This window comes from Panulirus ornatus, chromosome 57, assembly GCF_036320965.1.
Source record: "Panulirus ornatus isolate Po-2019 chromosome 57, ASM3632096v1, whole genome shotgun sequence".
NCBI classification, from domain to species: domain Eukaryota; kingdom Metazoa; phylum Arthropoda; class Malacostraca; order Decapoda; family Palinuridae; genus Panulirus; species Panulirus ornatus.
This window is the reverse complement of record NC_092280.1, coordinates 6299909-6326161: the sequence shown is the minus strand read 5'-3', so window position 1 is coordinate 6326161 and position 26253 is coordinate 6299909. Positions and strand designations below refer to the sequence as shown.

The window sequence follows — 26253 nt, the reverse complement described above, 5'->3', positions numbered from 1 at the left end:
AAGGTTTTCAACACAGTTTAGAGCATGGGCTAGAAACTGTACATGCTAATAATGATCAATGCTTATAATCATATTTCATATTTTATTATACTTTGTCACTGTCTCCCGCGTTAGCAAGGTAGCGAAAGGAAACAGATGAAGGAATGGCCCAAACTACCCACATACACATGTATATACATACACGCCCATACATGTACATATACATACCTATACATTCCAATGTATACATACATATACATACTCAGACATATACACACATACACATGTACATATTCATATTTGCTGCCCTCAGCCATTCCCGTTGCCACCCCGTCACACATGAAATGGCACCCTCCCCTGTACGTGCGCGAGGTAGCACTAGGAAAAGACAACAAAGGCCACATTCATTCACACTCAATCTAGCTGTCAGGTGTAATGCACCAAAACCACAGCTCCCTTTCCACATCCAGGCCCTACAAAACTTTCCATGGTTTACCCCAGAGACTACACATGCCCTGGTTCAATCCATTGACATCACGTCGACCCGGTATACCACACTGTTCCATTTCACTCTATTCCTTGCAGGCTTTTCACCCTCCTGTATGTTCAGGCCCCGATCGCTCAAAATCTTTTTCACTCCATCCTTCCATCTCCAATTTGGTCTCCACTTCTCCTCGTTCCCTCCAACTCTAACACATATATCCTCTTTGTCAATTTTTCCTCACTCATTCTCTCCATGTGACCAAACCATTTCAATACACCCTCTCCTGCTCTCTCAGCCTCACTCTTTTTATTACCACACATCTCTCTTACCCTTTCAATACATACTCGATCATACCACCTCACACCACATATTGTCCTCAAACATCTTATTTGCAATGCATCCACCCTCCTCCGCACAACCCTATCTGTAGCCCATGCCTTGCAACCATATAACATTGTTGGAACCACTATTCCTTCAAACATACCCATTTTTGCTTTCCAAGATAATGCTCTTGCCTTCCACACATTCTTCAATGGTCCCAGAACCTTTGCCTGCTTCCCCACCCTGTGACTCACTTCTGCTTCCATGGTTTCATCTGCTGTCAAATCCACTCTCAGACATCTAGAACACTTCACTTCGTCCAGTTTTTCTCCATTCAAACTTGCCTCCCAATAGACTTGTCCCTCAACCCTACTGTACCTAATAACCTTGCTCTTATTCACATTTACTCTCAGCTTTCTTCTTTCACACACTTTACCAAACTCAGTCACCAGCTTCTGCAGTTTCTCATCAGCCACCAGCGCTGTATCATCAGTTAACAACAACTGACTCACTTCCTTGGGGATAAGGGAGAAAGAATACTTCCCACGCATTCCCCACATGTCGTAGAAGGCGACTAAAGGGGATGGGAGTGGGGGCTAGAAACCCTCCCCTCCTTGTATTTTAACTTTCTAAAAGGGGGGGGCTTATAATCAATGTACAGTAAAAAGTTATGGTACAACCCATACATGAAACAAGTTCATGTGAAAAGAGATGAGAGTAAAGGCTGATGATATCTGCATATGAATAATGATGTTCCATTAGAGTTGTTGATATACTGTTAGTGTTTCTAAATACAATGGAGGTAAGGGGAGTGGGGGAGGAATGGGATGTATTTAGGGAAGCAGTGATGGATTGTGCAAAAGATGCTTGTGGCATGAGAAGAGTGGGAGGTGGGTTGATTAGAAAGGGTAGTGAGTGGTGGGATGAAGAAGTAAGATTATTAGTGAAAGAGAAGAGAGAGGCAGTTGGACAATTTTTGCAGGGAAAAAATGCAATTGAGTGGGATATGTATAAAAGAAAGAGACAGGAGGTCAAGAGAAAGGTGCAAGAGGTGAAAAAGAGGGCAAATGAGAGTTGGGGTGAGAGAGTACCATTAAATTTTAGGGAGAATAAAAAGATGTTCTGGAAGGAGGTAAATAAAGTGTGTAAGACAAGGGAGCAAATGGGAACTTCAGTGAAGGGGGCTAATGGGGAGGTGATAACAAGTAGTGGTGATGTGAGAAGGAGATGAAGTGAGTATTTTGAAGGTTTGTTGAATGTGTTTGATGATAGAGTGGCAGATATAGGGTGTTTTGGTCGAGGTCGTGTGCAAAGTGAGAGGGTTAGGGAAAATGATTTGGTAAACAGAGGAGGTAGTAAAAGCTTTGCGGAAGATGAAAGCCGGCAAGGCAGCAGGTTTGGATGGTATTGCAGTGGAATTTATTAAAAAGGGGGGTGACTGTATTGTTGACTGGTTGGTAAGGTTATTTAATGTATGTATGACTCATGGTGAGGTGCCTGAGGATTGGCGGAATGCGTGCATAGTGCCATTGTACAAAGGCAAAGGGGATAAGAGTGAGTACTCAAATTACAGAGGTATAAGTTTGTTGAGTATTCCTGGTAAATTATGTGGGAGGGTATTGATTGAGAGGGTGAAGGCATGTACAGAGCATCAGATTGGGGAAGAGCAGTGTGGTTTCAGAAGTGGTAGAGGATGTGTGGATCAGGTGTTTGCTTTGAAGAATGTATGTGAGAAATACTTAGAAAAGCAAATGGATTTGTATGTAGCATTTATGGATCTGGAGAAGGCATATGATAGAGTTGATAGAGATGCTTTGTGGAAGGTATTAAGAATATATGGTGTGGGAGGCAAGTCGTTAGAAGCAGTGAAAAGTTTTTATTGAGGGTGTAAGGCATGTGTACGTGTAGGAAGAGAGGAAAGTGATTGGTTCTCAGTGAATGTAGGTTTGCGGCAGGGGTGTGTGATGTCTCCATGGTTGTTTAATTTGTTTATGGATGGGGTTGTTAGGGAGGTGAATGCAAGAGTTTTGGAAAGAGGGGCAAGTATGAAGTCTGTTGTGGATGAGAGAGCTTGGGAAGTGAGTCAGTTGTTGTTCGCTGATGATACAGCGCTGGTGACTGATTCATGTGAGAAACTGCAGAAGCTGGTGACTGAGTTTGGTAAAGTGTGTGAAAGAAGAAAGTTAAGAGTAAATGTGAATAAGAGCAAGGTTATTAGGTACAGTAGGGTTGAGGGTCAAGTCAATTGGGAGGTAAGTTTGAATGGAGAAAAACTGGAGGAAGTAAAGTGTTTTAGATATCTGGGAGTGGATCTGGCAGCGGATGGAACCATGGAAGCAGAAGTGAATCATAGGGTGGGGGTGGGGGTGAAAATCCTGGGAGCCTTGAAGAATGTGTGGAAGTCGAGAACATTATCTCGGAAAGCAAAAATGGGTATGTTTGAAGGAATAGTGGTTCCAACAATGTTGTATGGTTGCGAGGCGTGGGCTATGAATAGAGTTGTGCGCAGGAGGGTGGATGTGCTGGAAATGAGATGTTTGAGGACAATGTGTGGTGTGAGGTGGTTTGATCGAGTAAGTAACGTAAGGGTAAGAGAGATGTGTGGAAATAAAAAGAGCGTGGTTGAGAGAGCAGAAGAGGGTGTTTTGAAATGGTTTGGGCACATGGAGAGAATGAGTGAGGAAAGATTGACCAAGAGGATATATGTGTCGGAGGTGGAGGGAACGAGAGAAGTGGGAGACCAAATTGGAGGTGGAAAGATGGAGCGAAAAAGATTTTGAGTGATCGGGGCCTGAACATGCAGGAGGGTGAAAGGAGGGCAAGGAATAGAGTGAATTGGATCGATGTGGTATTCCGGGGTTGACATGCTGTCAGTGGATTGAATCAAGGCATGTGAAGCGTCTGGGGTAAACCATGGAAAGTTGTGTGGGGCCTGGATGTGGAAAGGGAGCTGTGTTTTCGGGCATTATTGCGTGGCAGCTGGAGACTGAGTGTGAACAAATGGGGCCTTTGTTGTCTTTTCCTAGTGCTATTTCGCACACATGAGGGGGGAGGGGGAAGGTATTCCATGTGTGGCGAGGTGGCGATGGGAGTGAATGGCGGCAGACAGTGTGAATTGTGTGCATGAGTATATATGTGTGTCTGTGTATGTATATATATGTGTACATTGAGATGTATAGGTATGTATATTTGTGTGTGTGGACGTGTGTGTGTATACATTGTGTATGGGGGTGGGTTGGGCCATTTCTTTCGTCTGTTTCCTTGCGCTACCTCGCAAATGCGGGAGACAGCGACAAAGCAAATAATAATAATTCTAAATACAAATCTGGAAGGGTCTAGACAAAGAGAAAATCCAATATGCTTGATTATGAATGCAAATGGATTATCTTAAAGAAGAGAAAACCTGAGCCAGAATACAAATACAAAATTCAAGAAACTGAAGCTAAAGGACATTTGATTTCTTGAATAATCTGGTAACAGAACAGGAATGGAGAAAATATCACTGGGGAATTAGCTAAACTATAGGCATAGAAAAGAGCAAAGATCACTTTGAAAAAATTGCACATGAACAGAGGTTTGCTAAAGAATATAAATACTGTCAAGAATTATATGCCTTTGCAAAATTTTGGATGACATCAGGACTGACTTGTAGGGTACAAGTTTGAGATGGAAATATGAGATGAAAACATAAAGAATAAAAAATTATAAAGTGTGAGATATACTATCATAAGCCAAAGAGGGAATACTCTATTCCATACACGTCTCAAGTTTAGGATGAGGGAGAATAAAGTAATATTCTTAGGTGCTTCAAATTACTAGAAAGGGATATTAGACTAAAAGCTTTACAGTTGAGCCTTGCAAGCTATGCTAAAAAATTTTATTGTATGTTAAATAGAAAGCCTTGGAACCACTTGATCTTCTTAAGCAAAGAGCACAAACTCAAAGGGGCAATAAATTGGAACAATTAATATAGGATTCTTCTAAAGGATATGAATTAAATCTTGCATATAATGTGCCAGAAAATCAATCTTTTTGGACTAGCTGAAATTGAACTGAATGATAAGAAAATGTAAGTTCTGAAATATGAAAACCTGTTAAGCTATAAGGTAGTGTCCACAAGCCATGAAAGAGAATCTCTAGAATTTTGGGGAATTAGAAAAAAACTTAACACTTTGCCTTCTGTTGACATGCATTCTTCTAAACTCATAAACTTAAGATTTTTGATGCTAGCAGCATACAGGTTCAGCTTGCATTTGCCCACAAACCAATCAGTAATCTTCACTCAGCAATGATGTCATCATACTCTGGCTGTCATCATACTCTAGCAGAGAAGGAAACAACAACCTAAGACACTGTTATGGAAAAATCAGTTTTCCATAATTCAAAACTTACATTTTCTCTCTCTGGGCTAGAATAAGACAAGAACAGCACCTTAACCCTATCAGTGTTACAGCAAGGTGCTACTGGTGTTAATCTATGCATCTTATTTCCACAACAATCAAATGCAGCAAGTGCTTGAGGGGTCTCCATTCACAAGAAAAAAGAACTGGAGGAGATATGAATCATGTGTTTGACAGCTCCTGATAAAAGAGGAAGACATGGAAATGAAATTTCTTTTTTGTAAATTATTATTTTCTTACTGTAATCTTATTTCATACACAAACAGAGTTTTGGTGGTAAATACAATAAATAAAGTTTGAAATAATACACCTTTCACACTAAAATTCAGTGCAAGGGAGACTGCTGACAAGTGAAGGCCTGTAGCAGCATCACAAAAAGAGAAGTGCCAATTGTGCATGCCAAGCCATGACTGATGGAGATGGGCAACAATCAACATCCCCTCAATCACTGAGAGACTTTACCTAGCACCACCTTTCCAAACCCAAAAGAGAAATTTTCCCTGCTCTCAAGTGAAGTGCAACCTTGGGCTGTCCTTGGCTGCTGTGTCAGACCCATGTGTCATATTCAAACACTTCACACATTCACACACATTTTTCACTGCTAAGAGATGATGGCCTAGTCAGCATCTCCAAACTACTAATGAAAGCCAGTGGCATTAACACTAATCCTTGTCTAACAGTATACCTCCATGCACAATGCCAAATACCTATCACCATAAAGCACTACTCCACCATATTCTAAGTGCACTCAGTGGTATCATCTCCACTGCAAATAACCATCATCCATTAAAGACTAAAAATATATGAAATGAAGCAACCTCTTAAACAGTAATTCCCAAAACCCCCTCACAAACCTCCTCACCTCCAGCACAAAACATGAAGAATCCCAAGGCTACACTACAATCAGTAGCAGGGCAAGGCTGAACTCTCTTTGAAGTAAAAAGTTCTTCAAATAAGTTGTACTTTACTTCATTGTATGAAGATGACACATGCAACCCAAGGTTATTTTTCACTAAGGCATAACCACATACAAGAGGAGTCTGATAATGCCACATGAAGATTCATATTAATACATATGAATCTTTATATCTCACTTTTTCCAAAGGCTAATACAGAGACAACCCACAGAGTTCCTTTCAATCCTTTCATTGTACATTTCTACTGAAACGATATTTACCCCATGGAAGAAAAATTCCTTACAAAATATCTTTATATCAAATGCTGATAAAAATACCAAAAAAAAATTATTATAACTTCCTTCACACATGTGTGGAAGGGTGTTGGAACAAAGAATGTCAGGCCCTATTTATTTATGTAATTAGGTGGTAAGGCAATATTCTTCATATGTAATTCTATTCTACATACACCTTAATACATTATAAACTTTATGTTTTTCTTAGACATGACATCTCACATCCCATACTTATTTACATTTTTAACATAATTTACATATTTTCTATATTCTATATATGTTACATATCTACTTATTATTTACATAGACAGGACATTACATGAAAACATGATAAAATAACTTTCTTTTCTTTCGTACTATTCGCCATTTCCCGCATTAGCGAGGTAGCGTTATCAACATAGGACTGGGCCTTAGAGGGAATATCCTCACCTGGCCCCCCTCTCTGTTCCTTCCTTTTGAAAAAAAAAAAAAAAAAAAAACGAGAGGGGAGGATTTCCAGCCACCCGCTCCCTCCCCTTTTAGTCGCCTTCTACGACACGCAGGGAATACGTGGGAAGTATAACTATTTCCATTAAAAATCTAGACATTAATGCAAGAGATGTGGCCTCTTTTACAGTAAATGTGTTCATAATAGAGACTCAGTACACTGAGCTTTCTTAATTAGTGATGCAATTACACTCCCTTAGACAATTTAGGGGTATGTATGATGTGTAATATTTTTTACAGCAGTGCTACTAGATTAATGCTAACATCTATGGATAAGTCTTGAAAAAGTGTCAGCTGGAATTTGAATGGGGGCACAAAATGGTGGCATGTTGCTTTGTACCATGTAATACTGTACTACAATGGTGGCATGTCACAATAAAGTGTATGGCAGGTCTTCCACTCACTCAAAAATTTTAGATTCTTTTTCTCTTGTTACTTCTTTATCTCTCTCCTTTTTAATGCTTTATCTTAGACATGGACTCAGTATGAACTTTTGTTTGAAACTTGAGACTTAAAAAAAAAAAAAATGCATTGGAGGTAAATACAATAGTCACTTTAAAAAAAGTGTATAATAAATTTGAGGTTATGGGATGGAGGCCTTAAAGATCTTACATTCCCTCTCCACAAATACAAATTGGTAATTATATACATCATACATCATACTTATCCGTGGGGATAGGGGATTAGGAATACTTCCCACGTATTCCCTGCGTGTCGTGGAAGGCGACTAAAAGGGGAGGGAGCGGGGGGCTGGAAATCCTCCCCTCTCATTTTTTTTTTTTTAATTTTCCAAAAGAAGGAACAGAGAATTGGGCCAGGTGAGGGTATTCCCTCAAATGCCCAGTCCTCTGTTCTTAATGCTACCTCGCTAACGTGGGAAATGGCGAATAGTTTAAAAAAAAAAAAAAAAAAAAAAAATACATCATACTAAATTTGTAATAATCAGAGGTTTTCTATTAAACAATACATATACACTAACAAGTCCTCATTCTGCAGATAGTATAGAGCCTACCTTAAAATACAAAGTATCTATATAACTAGATACAAGTACAACCATGAAGCTTTCTATACTAGAATAACCGTCTTCATATATGAACCAGTACTACAAAATATTTTACCATGCATGATGACCGAAAATCTTAAACTGCTGAGTGACTCAAATGGACTTGACAGCATCTATTTTTGCATTACTTACCCTTTATCATAGTTACATGCTTTTTTATCATCATTACATCTGATCACCATTTCCCGCAACAGCAAGGTAGTGCCAAGAAAGAGAAGAAAAATGGCCCATCCACTCATATACGCATATATATACATAAACACCCATAAATGCGCATATACATACATATACATACACATATCAACATATACATACATATACATACACATACATGGATATATACATATATAAACTTGTATATATTCATACTTGCTTCCCTTCATCCATTACTGGGGCTACCCCACCCCACAGGAAACAGCATTGTTACCCCCTGCTTCAGCATGGTAGTGCCAGTTAAACAGGTTAAAAAGGCCATGTTCATTCACACTCAGTCTCTAGCTGTAATGTGTAATGCACTGAAACCACAGCTCCCTATTCACATCCAGGCCCCACAGAACTTTCCATGGTTTATCCAAGACATTTCACATTCCCATGTATTTCAATGAAAAGGCAGATTAGTTACCTGCAAGTCTTCTCCTTGATACGGATTTGTCTAATGGTGGCATAACCCAAGATACGGTTACACTGATCATTCAGAAATCCTCTTAACCCATATGGTGATTTTCCATTGTAGTGCCTTTGTGCTCTTAAGTCACTTAGTAGTCCATTGTATAAGTAGTACCATAAGCGGCTAGTGTCGGTGACCTATGAACAAAAGGATAGTTATGAAAAACTGCATGTCTGAACCAGAATCTATCTGTCTACCATATATAAACCTCTGAAACCTCGAAACTTTTGGGAAGTCCTCTTTGTAAGGTGGCTCTGGCATAAAAGTCCCATTGTTGTCCTATCCAAACAAACTTCCCTAGCATGATCCCTCTCCCCTGCCTCAACTTCCAGGGTCTTCTTGATGATGTAATCCATACACTCTACTTTCTAGGATGCTGGCTGTCTTCCCCTTAATCTTATCACTTTTGTCTTGATCCTATAATCACTTTTTACCATTGTGTTATCATGAATGTTCTTCCCATAACTAAACCACATCATGAAATTTTGCTTAACCAAAGTCTCTTATACACTTAAGCATGCTTAGTCTATTTCAACTGCTGATACTAAAAGCATCCCTGTAGCTACTAATTTCAGCAGCCTGTATCCTAGAACTGTCTGCTTTATTTCATGTCTATGTTTCACACTCATAGGTGAGAGAGAGCAGGAATATGCCATCCAGTGCTTTTTTTTCAAGTTCTTTGCCACGATTTTCCTTCTTATTTTCACCAAGAACTCAATTACATTCCTCCCTTACACTGTACAAAACCAAATTACTCAGATTCATTACCCTCTTCCAACATTTTACCACCCATCATAACCTATTACTACAGCTCACTCTGTTCAATCCTATGGTTTGATCATGTAAGCAATGAAAGAGTAAGAGAGGTGCATGGTATTAAAAGAGTATAGTTGAGACAGCAGAAAAGGGTGTGCTGAAATGGTTTGGACACATGGAGAGAATGACTGAGGAAAGATTGACTAAGAGGATATATATATCAGAGGTGGAAGAGAGGGTGAAGGCATGTACAAAGCATCAGATTGCGGAAGTGCAATGTAGTTTCAGAAGTGGTAGAGGAGGTGTGGATCAGGTGTTTGCCTTAAAGAACGTATGTAAGAAATACTTAGAAAAACAAATGGATTTGTATGTAGCATTTATGGATCTGGAGAAGGCACATGATAAGAGTTGATAGAGATGCTCTGTGGAAGGTATGTTGCTAGAAGCATGGAAAAGTTTTTATCGAGGATGTAAGGCATGTGTACGAGTAGGAAGAGAAGAAAGTGATTCATTCCAGTGAATGTCGGTTTGCGGAAGGGGTGCGTGATGTCTCCATGGTTGTTTAATTCATTTATGGATGGGGTTGTTGGGGAGGTGAATTCAAACTTACCTCCCAATTGACTTGACTCTCAACCCTACTGTACCTAATAACCTTGCTCTTATTCACATTTACTCTTAACTTCCTTCTTTCACACACTTTACCAAACTCAGTCACCAGCTTCTGCAGTTTCTCACATGAATCAGCCACCAGCGCTGTATCATCAGCGAACAACAACTGACTCACTTCCCAAGCTCTCTCATCCACAACAGACTTCATACTTGCCCCTCTTTCCAAAACTCTTGCATTCACCTCCCTAACAACCCCATCCATAAACAAATTAAACAACCATGGAGACATCACACACCCCTGCCGCAAACCTACATTCACTGAGAACCAATCACTTTCCTCTCTTCCTACACGTACACATGCCTTACATCCTCGATAAAAACTTTTCACTGCTTCTAACAACTTGCCTCCCACACCATATATTCTTAATACATTCCACAGAGCATCTCTATCAACTCTATCATATGCCTTCTTTCTCTCTCTCTCTCTCTCTCTCTCTCTCTCTCTCTCTCTCTCTCTCTATATATATATATATATATATATTCTTTTTTTTCAAACTATTCGCCATTTCCCGCATTAGCAAGGTAGCGTTAAGAACAGAGGACTCTGAGGGAATATCCTCACCTGGCCTCCTTCTCTGTTCCTTCTTTTGGAAAATTAAAAAAAAAACAAGAGGGGAGGATTTCGAGCCCCCCTCTCCCTCCCGTTTTAGTCGCCTTCTACGACACGCAGGGAATACGTAGGAAGTATTCTTTCTCCCCTATTCCCAGGGATAATACATATACACATATACATATACATATATATATACAAAAGAAGGAGTCACGCGGGGAGTGCTCATCCTCCTCGAAGGCTCAGATTGGGGAGTCTAAATGTGTGTGGATGTAACCAAGATGAGAAAAAAGGAGAGATAGGTAGTATGTTTGAGGAAAGGAACCTGGATGTTTTGGCTGTGAGTGAAACGAAGCTCAAGGGTAAAGGGGAAGAGTGGTTTGGGAATGTCTTGGGAGTAAAGTCAGGGGTTAGTGAGAGGACAAGAGCAAGGGAAGGAGTAGCACTACTTCTGAAACAGGAGTGGTGGGAGTATGTGACAAGAGTGTAAGAAAGTAGACTCTAGATTGATATGGGTAAAACTGAAAGTGGATGGAGAGAGATGGGTGATTATTGGTGAATATGCAACTGGGCATGAGAAGAAAGATCATGAGAGGCAAGTGTTTTGGGAGCAGCTGAGTGAGTGTGTTAGTAGATTTGATACACGAGACCGGGTTATAGTGGTGGGTGATTTGAATGTAAAGGTTAGTAATGTGCCAGTTGAGGGAATAATTGGTGTACATGGGGTGTTCAGTGTTGTAATGGAAATGGTGAAGAGCTTGTAGATTTATGTGCTGAAAAAGGACTAGTGATTGGGAATACCTGGTTTAAAAAGAGAGATATACATAAGTATACGTATGTAAGTAGGAGAGATGGCCAGAGAGCGTTATTGGATTATGTGTTAATTGATAGGCATGTGAAAGAGAGACCTTTGGATGTTAATGTGCTGAGAGGTGCAACTGGAGGGATGTCGGATCATTATCTTGTGGAGGCAAAGGTGAAGATTTATAGAGGTTTTCAGAAAAGAAGAGAGAATGTTGGGGTGAAGAGAGTGGTGAGAGTAAGTGAGCTTGGGAAGGAGACTGTGTGAGGAAGTACCAGGAGAGACTGAGTACAGAATAGAAAAAGGAGAGAACAAAGGACGTAAAGGGAGTGGGGAGGAATGGGATGTATTTAGGGAAGCAGTGATGGCTTGTGCAAATGATGCTTATGGCATGAGAAGCGTGGGAGGTGGGTTGATTAGAAAGGGTAGTGAGTGGTGGGATGAAGAAGTAAGATTAATAGTGAAAGAGAAGAGAGAGGCATTTGGATAATTTTTGCAGGGAAATAATGCAAATGAGTGGGAGATGTATAAAAGAAAGAGGCAGGAGGTCAAGAGGAAGGTGCAAGAGGTGAAAAAGAGGGCAAATGAGAGTTGGGGTGAGAGAGTATCATTAAATTCTAGGGAGGATAAAAAGATGTTTTGGAAGGAGGTAAATAAAGTGCATAAGACAAGGGAACAAATGGGAACTTCAGTGAAGGGGGCAAGTGGTGAGGCGATAACAAGCAGTGGTGATGTGAGAAGGAGATGGAGTGAGTATTTTGAAGGTTTGTTGAATGTGTTTGATGATAGAGTGGCAGATATAGGGTGTTTTGGTCGAGGTGGTGTGCAAAGTGAGAGGGTTAGGGAGAATGATTTGATAAAAAGAGAAGAGGTAGTAAAAGCTTTGCGGAAGATGAAAGCTGGCAAGGCGACAAGTTTGGATGGTATTGCAGTGGAATTTATTAAAAAAGGGGGTGACTGTATCATTGACTGGTTGGTAAGGTTACTTAATGTATGTGTGACTCATGGTGATGTGCCCGAGGATTGGAGGAATGCTCGCATAGTGCCATTGTACAAAGACAAAGGGAAAAAGTGAGTGCTCAAATTACAGAGCACTTGTATTAACTTTCTAAAATGGGAAACAGAAGAAGGAGTCACGCGGGGAGTGCTCATCCTCCTCGAAGGCTCAGAGTGGGGTGCCTAAATGTGTGTGGATGTAACCAAGATGTGAAAAAAGGAGAGATAGGTAGTATGTTTGAGGAAAGGAACCTGGATGTTTTGGCTCTGAGTGAAACGAAGCTCAAGGGTAAAGGGGAAGAGTGGTTTGGGAATGTCTGGGGAGTAAAGTCAGGGGTTAGTGAGAGGACAAGAGCAAGGGAAGGAGTAGCAATACTCCTGAAACAGGAGTTGTGGGAGTATGTGATAGAGTGTAAGAAAGTAAATTCTCGATTAATATGGGTAAAACTGAAAGTTGATAGAGAGAGGTGGGTGATTATTGGTGCATATGCACCTGGGCATGAGAAGAAAGATCAGGAGAGGCAAGTGTTTTGGGAGCAGCTGAATGAGTGTGTTAGTGGTTTTGATGCACGAGACCGGGTTATAGTGATGGGTGATTTGAATGCAAAGGTGAGTAATGTGGCAGTTGAGGGAATAATTGGTATACATGGGGTGTTCAGTGTTGTAAATGGAAATGGTGAAGAGCTTGTAGATTTATGTGCTGAAAAAGGACTGATGATTGGGAATACCTGGTTTAAAAAGCGAGATATACATAAGTATACTTATGTAAGTAGGAGAGATGGCCAGAGAGCGTTATTGGATTACGTGTTAATTGACAGGCGTGCGAAAGAGAGACTTTTGGATGTTAATGTGCTGAGAGGTGCAACTGGAGGGATGTCTGATCATTATCTTGTGGAGGCTAAGGTGAAGATTTGTATGGGTTTTCAGAAAAGAAGAGTGAATGTTGGGGTGAAGAGGGTGGTGAGAGTAAGTGAGCTTGAGAAGGAGACCTGTGTGAGGAAGTACCAGGAGAGACTGAGTACAGAATGGAAAAAGGTGAGAACAATGGAAGTAAGGGGAGTGGGGGAGGAATGGGATGTATTTAGGGAATCAGTGATGGATTGCGCAAAAGATGCTTGTGGCATGAGAAGAGTGGGAGGTGGGTTGATTAGAAAGGGTAGTGAGTGGTGGGATGAAGAAGTAAGAGTATTAGTGAAAGAGAAGAGAGAGGCATTTGGACAATTTTTGCAGGGAAAAAATGCAATTGAGTGGGAGATGTATAAAAGAAAGAGACAGGAGGTCAAGAGAAAGGTGCAAGAGGTGAAAAAAAGGGCAAATGAGAGTTGGGGAGAGAGAGTATCATTAAATTTTAGGGAGAATAAAAAGATGTTCTGGAAGGAGGTAAATAAAGTGCGTAAGACAAGGGAGCAAATGGGAACTTCAGTGAAGGGCGCAAATGGGGAGGTGATAACAAGTAGTGGTGATGTGAGAAGGAGATGGAGTGAGTATTTTGAAGGTTTGTTGAATGTGTTTGATGATAGAGTGGCAGATATAGGGTGTTTTGGTCGAGGTGGTGTGCAAAGTGAGAGGGTTAGGGAAAATGATTTGGTAAACAGATAAGAGGTAGTGAAAGCTTTGCGGAAGATGAAAGCCGGCAAGGCAGCAGGTTTGGATGGTATTGCAGTGGAATTTATTAAAAAAGGGGGTGACTGTATTGTTGACTGGTTGGTAAGGTTATTTAATGTATGTATGACTCATGGTGAGGTGCCTGAGGATTGGCGGAATGCGTGCATAGTGCCATTGTACAAAGGCAAAGGGGATAAGAGTGAGTACTCAAATTACAGAGGTATAAGTTTGTTGAGTATTCCTGGTAAATTATGTGGGAGGGTATTGATTGAGAGGGTGAAGGCATGTACAGAGCATCAGATTGGGGAAGAGCAGTGTGGTTTCAGAAGTGGTAGAGGATGTGTGGATCAGGTGTTTGCTTTGAAGAATGTATGTGAGAAATACTTAGAAAAGCAAATGGATTTGTATGTAGCATTTATGGATCTGGAGAAGGCATATGATAGAGTTGATAGAGATGCTCTGTGGAAGGTATTAAGAATATATGGTGTGGGAGGCAAGTTGTTAGAAGCAGTGAAAAGTTTTTATCGAGGATGTAAGGCATGTGTACATGTAGGAAGAGAGGAAAGTGATTGGTTCTCAGTGAATGTAGGTTTGCGGCAGGGGTGTGTGATGTCTCCATGGTTGTTTAATTTGTTTATGGATGGGGTTGTTAGGGAGGTAAATGCAAGAGTTTTGGAAAGAGGGGCAAGTATGATGTCTGTTGGGGATGAGAGAGCTTGGGAAGTGAGTCAGTTGTTGTTCGCTGATGATACAGCGCTGGTGGCTGATTCATGTGAGAAACTGCAGAAGCTGGTGACTGACTTTGGTAAAGTGTGTGGAAGAAGAAAGTTAAGAGTAAATGTGAATAAGAGCAAGGTTATTAGGTACAGTATGGTTGAGGGTCAAGTCAATTGGGAGGTGAGTTTGAATGGAGAAAAACTGGAGGAAGTGAAGTGTTTTAGATATCTGGGAGTGGATCTGGCAGCGGATGGAACCATGGAAGCGGAAGTGGATCATAGGGTGGGGGAGGGGGCGAAAATTCTGGGGGCCTTGAAGAATGTGTGGAAGTCAAGAACATTATCTCGGAAAGCAAAAATGGGTATGTTTGAAGGAATAGTGGTTCCAACAATGTTGTATGGTTGCGAGGCGTGGGCTATGGATAGAGTTGTGCGCAGGAGGATGGATGTGCTGGAAATGAGATGTTTGAGGACAATGTGTGGTGTGAGGTGGTTTGATCGAGTGAGTAACGTAAGGGTAAGAGAGATGTGTGGAAATAAAAAGAGCGTGGTTGAGAGAGCAGAAGAGGGTGTTTTGAAATGGTTTGGTCACATGGAGAGAATGAGTGAGGAAAGATTGACCAAGAGGATATATGTGTCGGAGGTGGAGGGAACAAGGAGAAGAGGGAGACCAAATTGGAGGTGGAAAGATGGAGTGAAAAAGATTTTGTGTGATCGGGGCCTGAACATGCAGGAGGGTGAAAGGAGGGCAAGGAATAGAGTGAATTGGAGCGATGTGGTATACCGGGGTTGACGTGCTGTCAGTGGATTGAATCAAGGCATGGAAAGCTGTGTAGGTATGTATATTTGCGTGTGTGGACGTATGTATATACATGTGTATGGGGGGGGGGGGGGTTGGGCCATTTCTTTCGTCTGTTTCCTTGCGCTACCTCGCAAACGCGGGAGACAGCGACAAAGTATAATAAAAAAAATATAAAAGTTTGTTGAGTATTCCTGGGAAATCATATGGGAGGGTATTGATTGAGAGGGTGAAGGCATATACAAAGCATCAGATTGGGGAAGAGCAGTGTGGTTTCAGAAGAGGTAGAGGATGTGTGGATCAGGTGTTTGCTTTAAAGAATGTATGTGAGAAATACTTAGAAAAGCAAATGGATTTGTATGTAGCATTCATGGATCTGGAGAAAGCATATGATAGAGTTGATAGAGATGCTCTGTGGAAGGTCTTAAGAATATATAGTGTGGGAGGCAAGTTGTCAGAAGCAGTGAAAAGTTTTTATTGAGGATGTAAGGTATGTATATGTGTAGGAAGAGAGGAAAGTGATTGGTTCTCAGTGAATGTAGGTTTGCAGCAGGGGTGTGTGATGTCTCCATGGTTGTTTAATTTGTTTATGGATTGGGTTAACATGTTAGGGAGGTGAATGCAAGAGTTTTGGAAAGAGGGACAAGTATACAGTCTGTTCAGGATGAGAAAGCTTGGGAAGTGAGTCAGTTGTTGTTCGCTGATGATACAGCGCTGGTGGCTGATTTGCGTGAGAAACTGCAGAAGCTGGTGACTGAGTTTGGTAAAGTGTGTGAAAGAAGAAAGTTGAGAGTAAATGTGAATAAGAGCAAGGTTATTAGGTACAGTACGGTTGAGGGACAAGTCAATTGGGAGGTAAGTTTGAATGGAGAAAAACTGGAGGAAGTGAAGTGTTTTAGATATCTGGGAGTGGATTTGGCAGTGGATGGAACCATGGAAGCGGAAGTGAATCACAGGGTGGGGGAGGGGTTGAAAGTTTTGGGAGCGTTGAAGAATGTGTGGAAGTTGAGAACATTATCTCGGAAATCAAAAATGGGTATGTTTGAAGGAATAGTGGTTCCAACAATGTTATATGGTTGCGAGGCGTGGGCTATAGATAGAGTTGTGCAGAGGAGGGTGGATGTGCTGGAAATGAGATGTTTGAGGACAATATGTGGTGTGAGGTGGTTTGATCGAGTAAGTAATAATAGGGTAAGAGAGATGTGTGGTAATAAAAAGAGTGTGGTTGAGAGAGCAGAAGAGGGTGTTTTGAAATGGTTTGGTCACATGGAGAGAATGAGTGAGGAAAGATTGACCAAGAGGATATATGTGTCAGAGGTGGAGGGAACGAGGAGAAGTGGGAGACCATATTAGAGGTGGAAAGATGGAGTGGAAAAGATTTTGAGTGATCGGGGCCTGAACGTGCAAGAGGGTGAAAGGCTTGCAAGGAATAGAGTGAATTGGAACAATGTGGTATACTGGGTTCGAAGTGCTGTAAATGGATTGAACCAGGGCATGTGAAGCGTCTGGGGTAAACCACAGAAAGTTCTGTGGGGCCTGGATGTGGAAAGGGAACTGTGGTTTCGGTGCATCATTACATGACAGCTAGTGACTGAGTGTGAACGAATGTGGCCTTTGTTGTCTTTTCCTAGCGCTACCTCGCGCACATGCAGGGAGAGGGCTTTGTTATTCCATGTATGGCGGGGTGGCGATGGGAATGAATAAAGGCAGACAGTATGAATTATGTACATGTGTATATATGTATATGTCTGTGTGTGTATATATATGTATATGTTGAGATGTATTGGTATGCATATTTGCTTGTGTGGATGTGTATGTGTATGTATATACATGTGTATGTGGGTGGGTTGGGCCATTCTTTCGTCTGTTTCCTAGCGCTACCTCGCTTACGCGGGACACAGCGGCAAAGCAAAATTAAATAATATTTTTTTATTTTATTTTTTTTTTATACCTCGTCGCTGTCTCCCGCATTTGCGAGGTAGCGCAAGGAAACAGACGAAAGAAATGGCCCCACCCCCCCATACACATGTACATACACACGTCCACACACGCAAATATACATACCTACACAGCTTTCCATGGTTTACCCCGGACGCTTCACATGCCTTGCTTCAATCCAGTGACAGCACGTCAACCCCTGTATACCACATCGCTCCAATTCACTCTATTCCTTGCCCTCCTTTCACCCTCCTGCATGTTCAGGCCCCGATCACACAAAATCCTTTTCACTCCAACTTTCCACCTCCAATTTGGTCTCCCTCTTCTCCTTGTTCCCTCCACCTCCGACACATATATCCTCTTGGTCAATCTTTCCTCACTCATTCTCTCCATGTGCCCAAACCACTTCAAAATACCCTCTTCTGCTCTCTCAACCACGCTCTTTTTATTTCCACACATCTCTCTTACCCTTACGTTACTTACTCGATCAAACCACCTCACACCACACATTGTCCTCAAACATCTCATTTCCAGCACATCCATCCTCCTGCACACAACTCTATCCATAGCCCACGCCTCGCAACCATACAACATTGTTGGAACCACTATTCCTTCAAACATACCCATTTTTGCTTTCCGAGATAATGTTCTCGACTTCCACACATTTTTCAAGGCCCCCAGGATTTTCGCCCCCTCCCCCACCCTATGATCCACTTCCGCTTCCATGGTTCCATCCGCTGCCAGATCCACTCCCAGATATCTAAAACACTTCACTTCCTCCAGTTTTTCTCCATTCAAACTCACCTCCCAATTGACTTGACCCTCAACCCTACTGTACCTAATAACCTTGCTCTTATTCACATTTACTCTTAACTTTCTTCTTCCACACACTTTTCCAAACTCAGTCACCAGCTTCTGCAGTTTCTCACATGAATCAGCCACCAGCGCTGTATCATCAGCAAACAACAACTGACTCACTTCCCAAGCTCTCTCATCCCCAACAGACTTCATACTTGCCCCTCTTTCCAAAACTCTTGCATTTACCTCCCTAACAACCCCATCCATAAACAAATTACACAACCATGGAGACATCACACACCCCTGCCGCAAACCTACATTCACTGAGAACCAATCACTTTCCTCTCTTCCTACACGTACACATGCCTTACATCCTCGATAAAAACTTTTCACTGCTTCTAACAACTTTCCTCCCACACCATATATTCTTATTACCTTCCACAGAGCATCTCTATCAGCTCTATCATATGCCTTCTCCAGATCCATAAATGCTACATACAAATCCATTTGCTTTTCTAAGTATTTCTCACATACATTCTTCAAAGCAAACACCTGATCCACACATCCTCTACCACTTCTGAAACCACACTGCTCTTCTCCAATCTGATGCTCTGTACATGCCTTCACCCTCTCAATCAATACCCTCCCATATAATTTACCAGGAATACTCAACAAACTTATACCTCTGTAATTTGAGCACTCACTCTTATCCCCTTTGCCTTTGTACAATGGCACTATGCACGCATTCCGCCAATCCTCATGCACCTCACCATGAGTCATACATACATTAAATAACCTTACCAACCAGTCAACAATACAGTCACCCCCTTTTTTAATAAATTCCACTGCAATACCATCCAAACCTGCTGCCTTGCCGGCTTTCATCTTCCGCAAAGCTTTCTCTACCTCTTATCTGTTTACCAAATCATTTTCCCTAACCCTCTCACTTTGCACACCACCTCGACCAAAACACCCTATATCTGCCACACTATCATCAAACACATTCAACAAACCTTCAAAATACTCACTCCATCTCCTTCTCACATCACCACTACTTGTTATCACCTCCCCATTTGCGCCCTTCACTGAAGTTCCCATTTGCTCCCTTGTCTTACGCACTTTATTTACCTCCTTCCAGAACATCTTTTTATTCTCCCTAAAATTTAATGATACTCTCTCACCCCAACTCTCATTTGCCCTTTTTTTCACCTCTTGCACCTTTCTCTTGACCTCCTGTCTCTTTCTTTTATACATCTCCCACTCAATTGCATTTTTTCCCTGCAAAAATCGTCCAAATGCCTCTCTCTACTCTTTCACTAATACTCTTACTTCTTCATCCCACCACTCACTACCCTTTCTAATCAACCCACCTCCCACTCTTCTCATGCCACAAGCATCTTTTACGCAATCCATCACTGATTCCCTAAATACATCCCATTCCTCCCCCACTCCCCTTACTTCCATTGTTCTCACCTTTTTCCATTCTGTACTCAGTCTCTCCTGGTACTTCCTCACACAGGTCTCCTTCTCAAGCTCACTTACTCTCACCACCCTCTTCACCCCAACATTCACTCTTCTTTTCTGAAAACCCATACAAATCTTCACCTTAGCCTCCACAAGATAATGATCAGACATCCCTCCAGTTGCACCTCTCAGCACATTAACATCCAAAAGTCTCTCTTTCGCACGCCTGTCAATTAACATGTAATCCAATAACGCTCTCTGGCCATCTCTCCTACTTACATAAGTATACTTATGTATATCTCGCTTTTTAAACCAGGTATTCCCAATCATCAGTCCTTTTTCAGCACATAAATCTACAAGCTCTTCACCATTTCCATTTACAACACTGAACACCCCATGTATACCAATTATTCCCTCAACTGCCACATTACTCACCTTTGCATTCAAATCACCCATCACTATGACCCGGTCTCGTGCATCAAAACCACTAACACACTCATTCAGCTGCTCCCAAAACACTTGCCTCTCTTGATCTTTCTTCTCATGCCCAGGTGCATATGCACCAATAATCACCCACCTCTCTCCATCAACTTTCAGTTTTACCCATATTAATCGAGAATTTACTTTCTTACACTCTATCACATACTCCCACAACTCCTGTTTCAGGAGTATTGCTACTCCTTCCCTTGCTCTTGTCCTCTCACTAACCCCTGACTTTACTCCCCAGACATTCCCAAACCACTCTTCCCCTTTACCCTTGAGCTTCGTTTCACTCAGAGCCAAAACATCCAGGTTCCTTTCCTCAAACATACTACCTATCTCTCCTTTTTTCACATCTTGGTTACATCCACACACATTTAGGCACCCCACTCTGAGCCTTCGAGGAGGATGAGCACTCCCCGCATGACTCCTTCTTCTGTTTCCCATTTTAGAAAGTTAATACAAGGAGGGGAGGATTTCTGGCCCCCCGCTCCCGTCCCCTCTAGTCGCTTTCTACGACACGCGAGGAATACATGGGAAGTATTCTTTCACCCCTATCCCCAGGGATAATATACATATATATATACATATACACATACACACACATACACATACATATGCACATATACACACACACACATACATATATATACATATGAGAAATGTAAGAAACAATTTAGAAAACTGAAAATAAATTATACATTTCCTTTTTCCCATAGCCAGAGGTTGAACCATTATGTGACATTCTTTTTTTCATTCATTTCAAGCTAGAAAATTAAATTAATAAATAATATATATATATATGACATAGTTGACAGAGATGCTCTGTGGGAGGCAAGTTGCTGGAAGCAGAGACAACTTCTTATCGAGGATGTAAGGCATATGTACCAGTAAGAAGAGAGTAAAGTGGTTGGTTCTCAGTGAATGTCGGTTTGCGGCAGGGGTGCATGATGTCTTCATGGTTGTTTAATTTGTTTATGGATGGGGTTGTTAGGGAGTTGAATGCAAGAATTTTGGAGAGAGGGGCAAGTATGCAGTCTGTTGTGGAGGAGAGAGATTGGGAAGTGGGTCAGTTGTTGTTTGCTGATGATACAGTGCTGGTGGCTGATTCAGGTGAGAAACTGCAGAAGCTGGTGACTGAGTTTGGTAAAGTGTGTGAAAGAAGAGAGCTGAGAGTAAATGTGAATTAGAGCAAGGTTATTAGGTACAGTAGAGTTGATGGACAAGTGAATTGGGAGGTAACTTTGAATGGAGAAAAACTGGAGGAAGTGAAGTGTTTTAGATATCTGGGAGTGGATCTGGCAGCGGATGGAACTGTGGAAGCAGAAGTGAGTCATAGTGTGGGGGAGGGGGCGAAAGTTCTGGGAGTGTTGAAAAATGTGTGGAAGTCGAGAACGTTATCTTGCAAAGCAAAAATGGGTATGTTTGAAGGAATAGTGGTTCCAACAATGTTATATGGTTGCCAGGCATGGGCTATAGATAGAGTTGTACAGAGGAGGGTGGATGTGCTGGAAATGAGATGTTTGAGGACAATATGTGGTGTGAGGTGGTTTGATCGAGTTAGTAATAATAGTGTAAGAGAGATGTGTGGTAATAAAAAGAGTGTGGTTGAGAGAGCAGAAGAGGGTGTTTTGAAATGTTGGTCACATGGAGAGAATAAGTGAGGAAAGATTGACCAAGAGGATATATGTGTCAGAGGTGGAGGGAACGAGAAGTGGGAGACCAAATTGGAGGTGGAAAGATGGAGTGAAAAAGATTTTGAGTGATCGGGGATTGATCATGCAGGGTGGTGAAAGGCATGCAAGGAATAGAGTGAATTGGAACGATGTGGTATACCGGGTTCGACATGCTGTCAATGGATTGAACCAGGGCATGTGAAGCGTCTGGGGTAAACCATGGAAAGTTTTGTGGGCCTGGATGTGGAAAGGGAGCTGTGGTTTCGGCGCATTATACATGACAGCTAGAGACTGCGTGTGAACGAATGTGGCCTTTGTTTTCTTTTCCAGGCACTACCTCACGCACATGCGAGGGGAGTGGGTTTTCATTTCTTGTGTGGTGGGGTGGCGACGGGAATGAATAAGGGCAGACAGTATGAATTATGTATGTGTGTATAGATGTATATGCTGAGTGTGCATATATATGTATACGTTGAGATGTATAGGTATGTATATGTACATGTGTGGACATGTATGTATACACATGTGTATGTGGGTGGGTTGGGCCATTCTTTTGTCTGTTTCCTTGCACTACCTCGATAACGCAGGAGACAGCGACAAAGGGAAATAAATAAATAAAAATAAATAATATATATATATATATGTATATATATATATATATATATATATATATATATATATATATATATATATTTTCTTGCTTTGTCGCTGTCTCCCGCGTTTGCGGGGTAGCGCAAGGAAACAGACGAAAGAAATGGCCCAACCCACCCCCATACACAATGTATATACATACACGTCCACACACGCAAATATACATACCTATACATCTCAATGTACACATATATATACACACACAGACACATACATATATACCCATGCACACAATTCACACTGTCTGCCCCCATTCACTCCCATCGCCACCTCGCCACACATGGAATACCATCCCCCTCCCCCCTCATGTGCGCGAGGTAGCACATATTCTTAATACCTTCCATACAGCATCTCTATCAACTCTATCATATGCCTTCTCCAGATCCATAAATGCTATATACAAATCCATTTGCTTTTCTAAGTATTTCTCACATACATTCTTCAAAGCAAACACCTGATCCACACATCCTCTACCACTTCTGAAACCACACTGCTCTTCCCCAATCTGATGCTCTGTACATGCCTTCACCCTCTCAATCAATACCCTCCCATATAATTTGCCAGGAATACTCAACAAACTTATACCTCTGTAATTTGAGCACTCACTCTTATCCCCTTTGCCTTTGTACAATGGCACTATGCACGCATTCCGCCAATCCTCAGGCACCTCACCATGAGTCATACATACATTAAATAACCTTACCAACCAGTCAACAATACAGTCACCCCCTTTTTTAATAAATTCCACTACAATACCATCCAAACCTGCTGCCTTGCCGGCTTTCATCTTCCGCAAAGCTTTTACTACCTCTTCTCTGTTTACCAAATCATTTTCCCTAACCCTCTCACTTTGCACACCACCTCGACCAAAACACCCTAAATCTGCCTCTCTATCATCAAACACATTCAACAAACCTTCAAAATACTCACTCCATCTCCTTCTCACATCACCACTACTTGTTATCACCTCCCCATTTGCACCCTTCACTGAAGTTCCCATTTGCTCCCTTGTCTTACGCACTTTATTTACCTCCTTCCAGAACATCTTTTTTTTTTTTTTTTTTTTTTTTTTGTCGCTGGGTCCCGCGTTTGCGAGGTAGCGCAAGGAAACAGACGAAAGAAATGGCCCAACCCACCCCCATACACATGCCTTGATTCAACCCACTGACAGCACGTCCACCCCGGTATACCACATCGCTCCAATTCACTCTATTCTTTGCCCTCCTTTCACCCTCCTGCATGTTCAGACCCCGATCACACAAAATCTTTTTCACTCCATCTTTCCACCTCCAATTTGGTCTCCCTCTTCTCCTCGTTCCCTCCACCTCCGACACATATATTCTCTTGGTCAATCTTTCCTCACTCATTCTCTCCATGTGACCAAACCACTTCAAAACACCCTCTTCTGCTCTCTCAACTACGCTCTTTTTATTTCCACACATCTCTCTTACCCTATCGTTACTTACTCGATCAAACCACCTCACACCACACATTGTCCTCAAACATCTCATTTCCAGCACATCCATCCTCCTGCACACAACTCTATCCATAGTCCACGCCTCGCAACCATACAACATTGTTGGAACCACTATTCCTTCAAACATACCCATTTTTGCTTTCCGAGATAATGTTCTCGACTTCCACACATTCTTCAAGGCTCCCAGAATTTTCGCCCCCTCCCCCACCCTATGATCCACTTCCGCTTCCATGGTTCCATCCGCTGCCAGATCCACTCCCAGATATCTAAAACACTTCACTTCCTCCAGTTTTTCTCCATTCAAACTCACCTCCCAATTGAATTGACCCTCAACCCTACTGTACCTAATAACCTTGCTCTTATTCACATTTACTCTTAACTTTCTTCTTTCACACACTTTACCAAACTCAGTCACCAGCTTCTGCAGTTTCTCACATGAATCAGCCACCAGCACTGTATCATCAGCGAACAACAACTGACTCACTTCCCAAGCTCTCTCATCCCCAACAGACTTCATACTTGCCCCTCTTTCCAAAACTCTTGCTTTCACCTCCCTAACAACCCCATCCATAAACAAATTAAACAACCAATGAGACATCACACACCCCTGCCGCAAACCTACATTCACTGAGAACCAATCACTTTCCTCTCTTCCTACACGTACAGATGCCTTACATCCTCGATAAAAACTTTTCACTGCTTCTAACAACTTGCCTCCCACACCATATATTCTTAATACCTTCCACAGAGCATCTCTATCAACTCTATCATATGTCTTCTCCAGATCCATAAATGCTACATACAAATACATTTGCTTTTCTAAGTATTTCTCACATACATTCTTCAAAGCAAACACCTGATCCACACATCCTCTACCACTTCTGAAACCACACTGCTCTTCCCCAATCTGATGCTCTGTACATGCCTTCACCCTCTCAATCAATACCCTCCCATATAATTTGCCAGGAATACTCAACAAACTTATACCTCTGTAATTTGAGCACTCACTCTTATCCCCTTTGCCTTTGTACAATGGCACTATGCACGCATTCTGCCAATCCTCAGGCACCTCACCATGAGTCATACATACATTAAATAACCTTACCAACCAGTCAACAATACAGTCACCCCCTTTTTTAATAAATTCCACTGCAATACCATCCAAACCTGCTGCCATGCCGGCTTTCATCTTCTGCAAAGCTTTTACTACCTCTTCTCTGTTTACTAACTCATTTTCCCTAACCCTCGCACTTTGCACACCACCTCGACCAAAACACCCTATATCTGCCACTCTATCATCAAACACATTCAACAAACCTTCAAAATACTCACTCCATCTCCTTCTCACATCACCACTACTTGTTATCACCTCCCCATTTCTCCCTAAAATTTAATGATACTCTCTCACCACAACTCTCATTTGCCCTTTTTTTCACCTCTTGCACCTTTCTCTTGACCTCCTGTCTCTTTCTTTTATACATCTCCCACTCAATTGCATTTTTTCCCAGCAAAAATCGTCCAAATGCCTCTCTCTTCTCTTTCACTAATACTCTTACTTCTTCATCCCACCACTCACTACCCTTTCTAATCAACCCACCTCCCACTCTTCTCATGCCACAAGCATCTTTTGCGCAATCCATCACTGATTCCCTAAATACATCCCATTCCTCCCCCACTCCCCTGGTGACTGAGTTTGGTAAAGTGTGTGAAAGAAGAAAGTTAAGAGTAAATGTGAATAAGAGCAAGGTTATTAGGTACAGTAGGGTTGAGTGTCAAGTCAATTGGGAGGTGAGTTTGAATGGAGAAAAACTGGAGGAAGTGAAGTGTTTTAGATATCTGGGAGTGGATCTGGCAGCGGATGGAACCATGGAAGCGGAAGTGGATCATAGGGTGGGGGAGGGGGCGAAAATTCTGGGAGCCTTGAAGAATGTGTGGAAGTCGAGAACATTATCTCGGAAAGCAAAAATGGGTATGTTTGAAGGAATAGTGGTTCCAACAATGTTGTATGGTTGCGAGGCGTGGGCTATGGATAGAGTTGTGCGCAGGATGATGGATGTGCTGGAAATGAGATGTTTGAGGACAATGTGTGGTGTGAGGTGGTTTGATCGAGTAAGTAACGTAAGGGTAAGAGAGATGTGTGGAAATAAAAAGAGCGTGGTTGAGAGAGCAGAAGAGGGTGTTTTGAAATGGTTTGGGCACATGGAGAGAATGAGTGAGGAAAGATTGGCCAAGAGGATATATGTGTCGGAGGTGGAGGGAACGAGGAGAAGAGGGAGACCAAATT

General features: G+C 41.9%; 1 protein-coding gene across 1 annotated transcript in view; it reads right to left on the bottom strand.

Moving 5' to 3' along the window:
• LOC139766169 (polycystin-1-like) overlaps positions 1-26253 on the bottom strand; it is a 303003-nt gene that overhangs the window by 29017 nt on the left and 247733 nt on the right. Inside the window, exon 52 of the mRNA XM_071694439.1 lies at positions 8548-8729. Within this exon, the coding sequence (XP_071550540.1) occupies positions 8548-8729 (182 nt within the window). The remainder of the gene's footprint in view (positions 1-8547; positions 8730-26253) is intronic.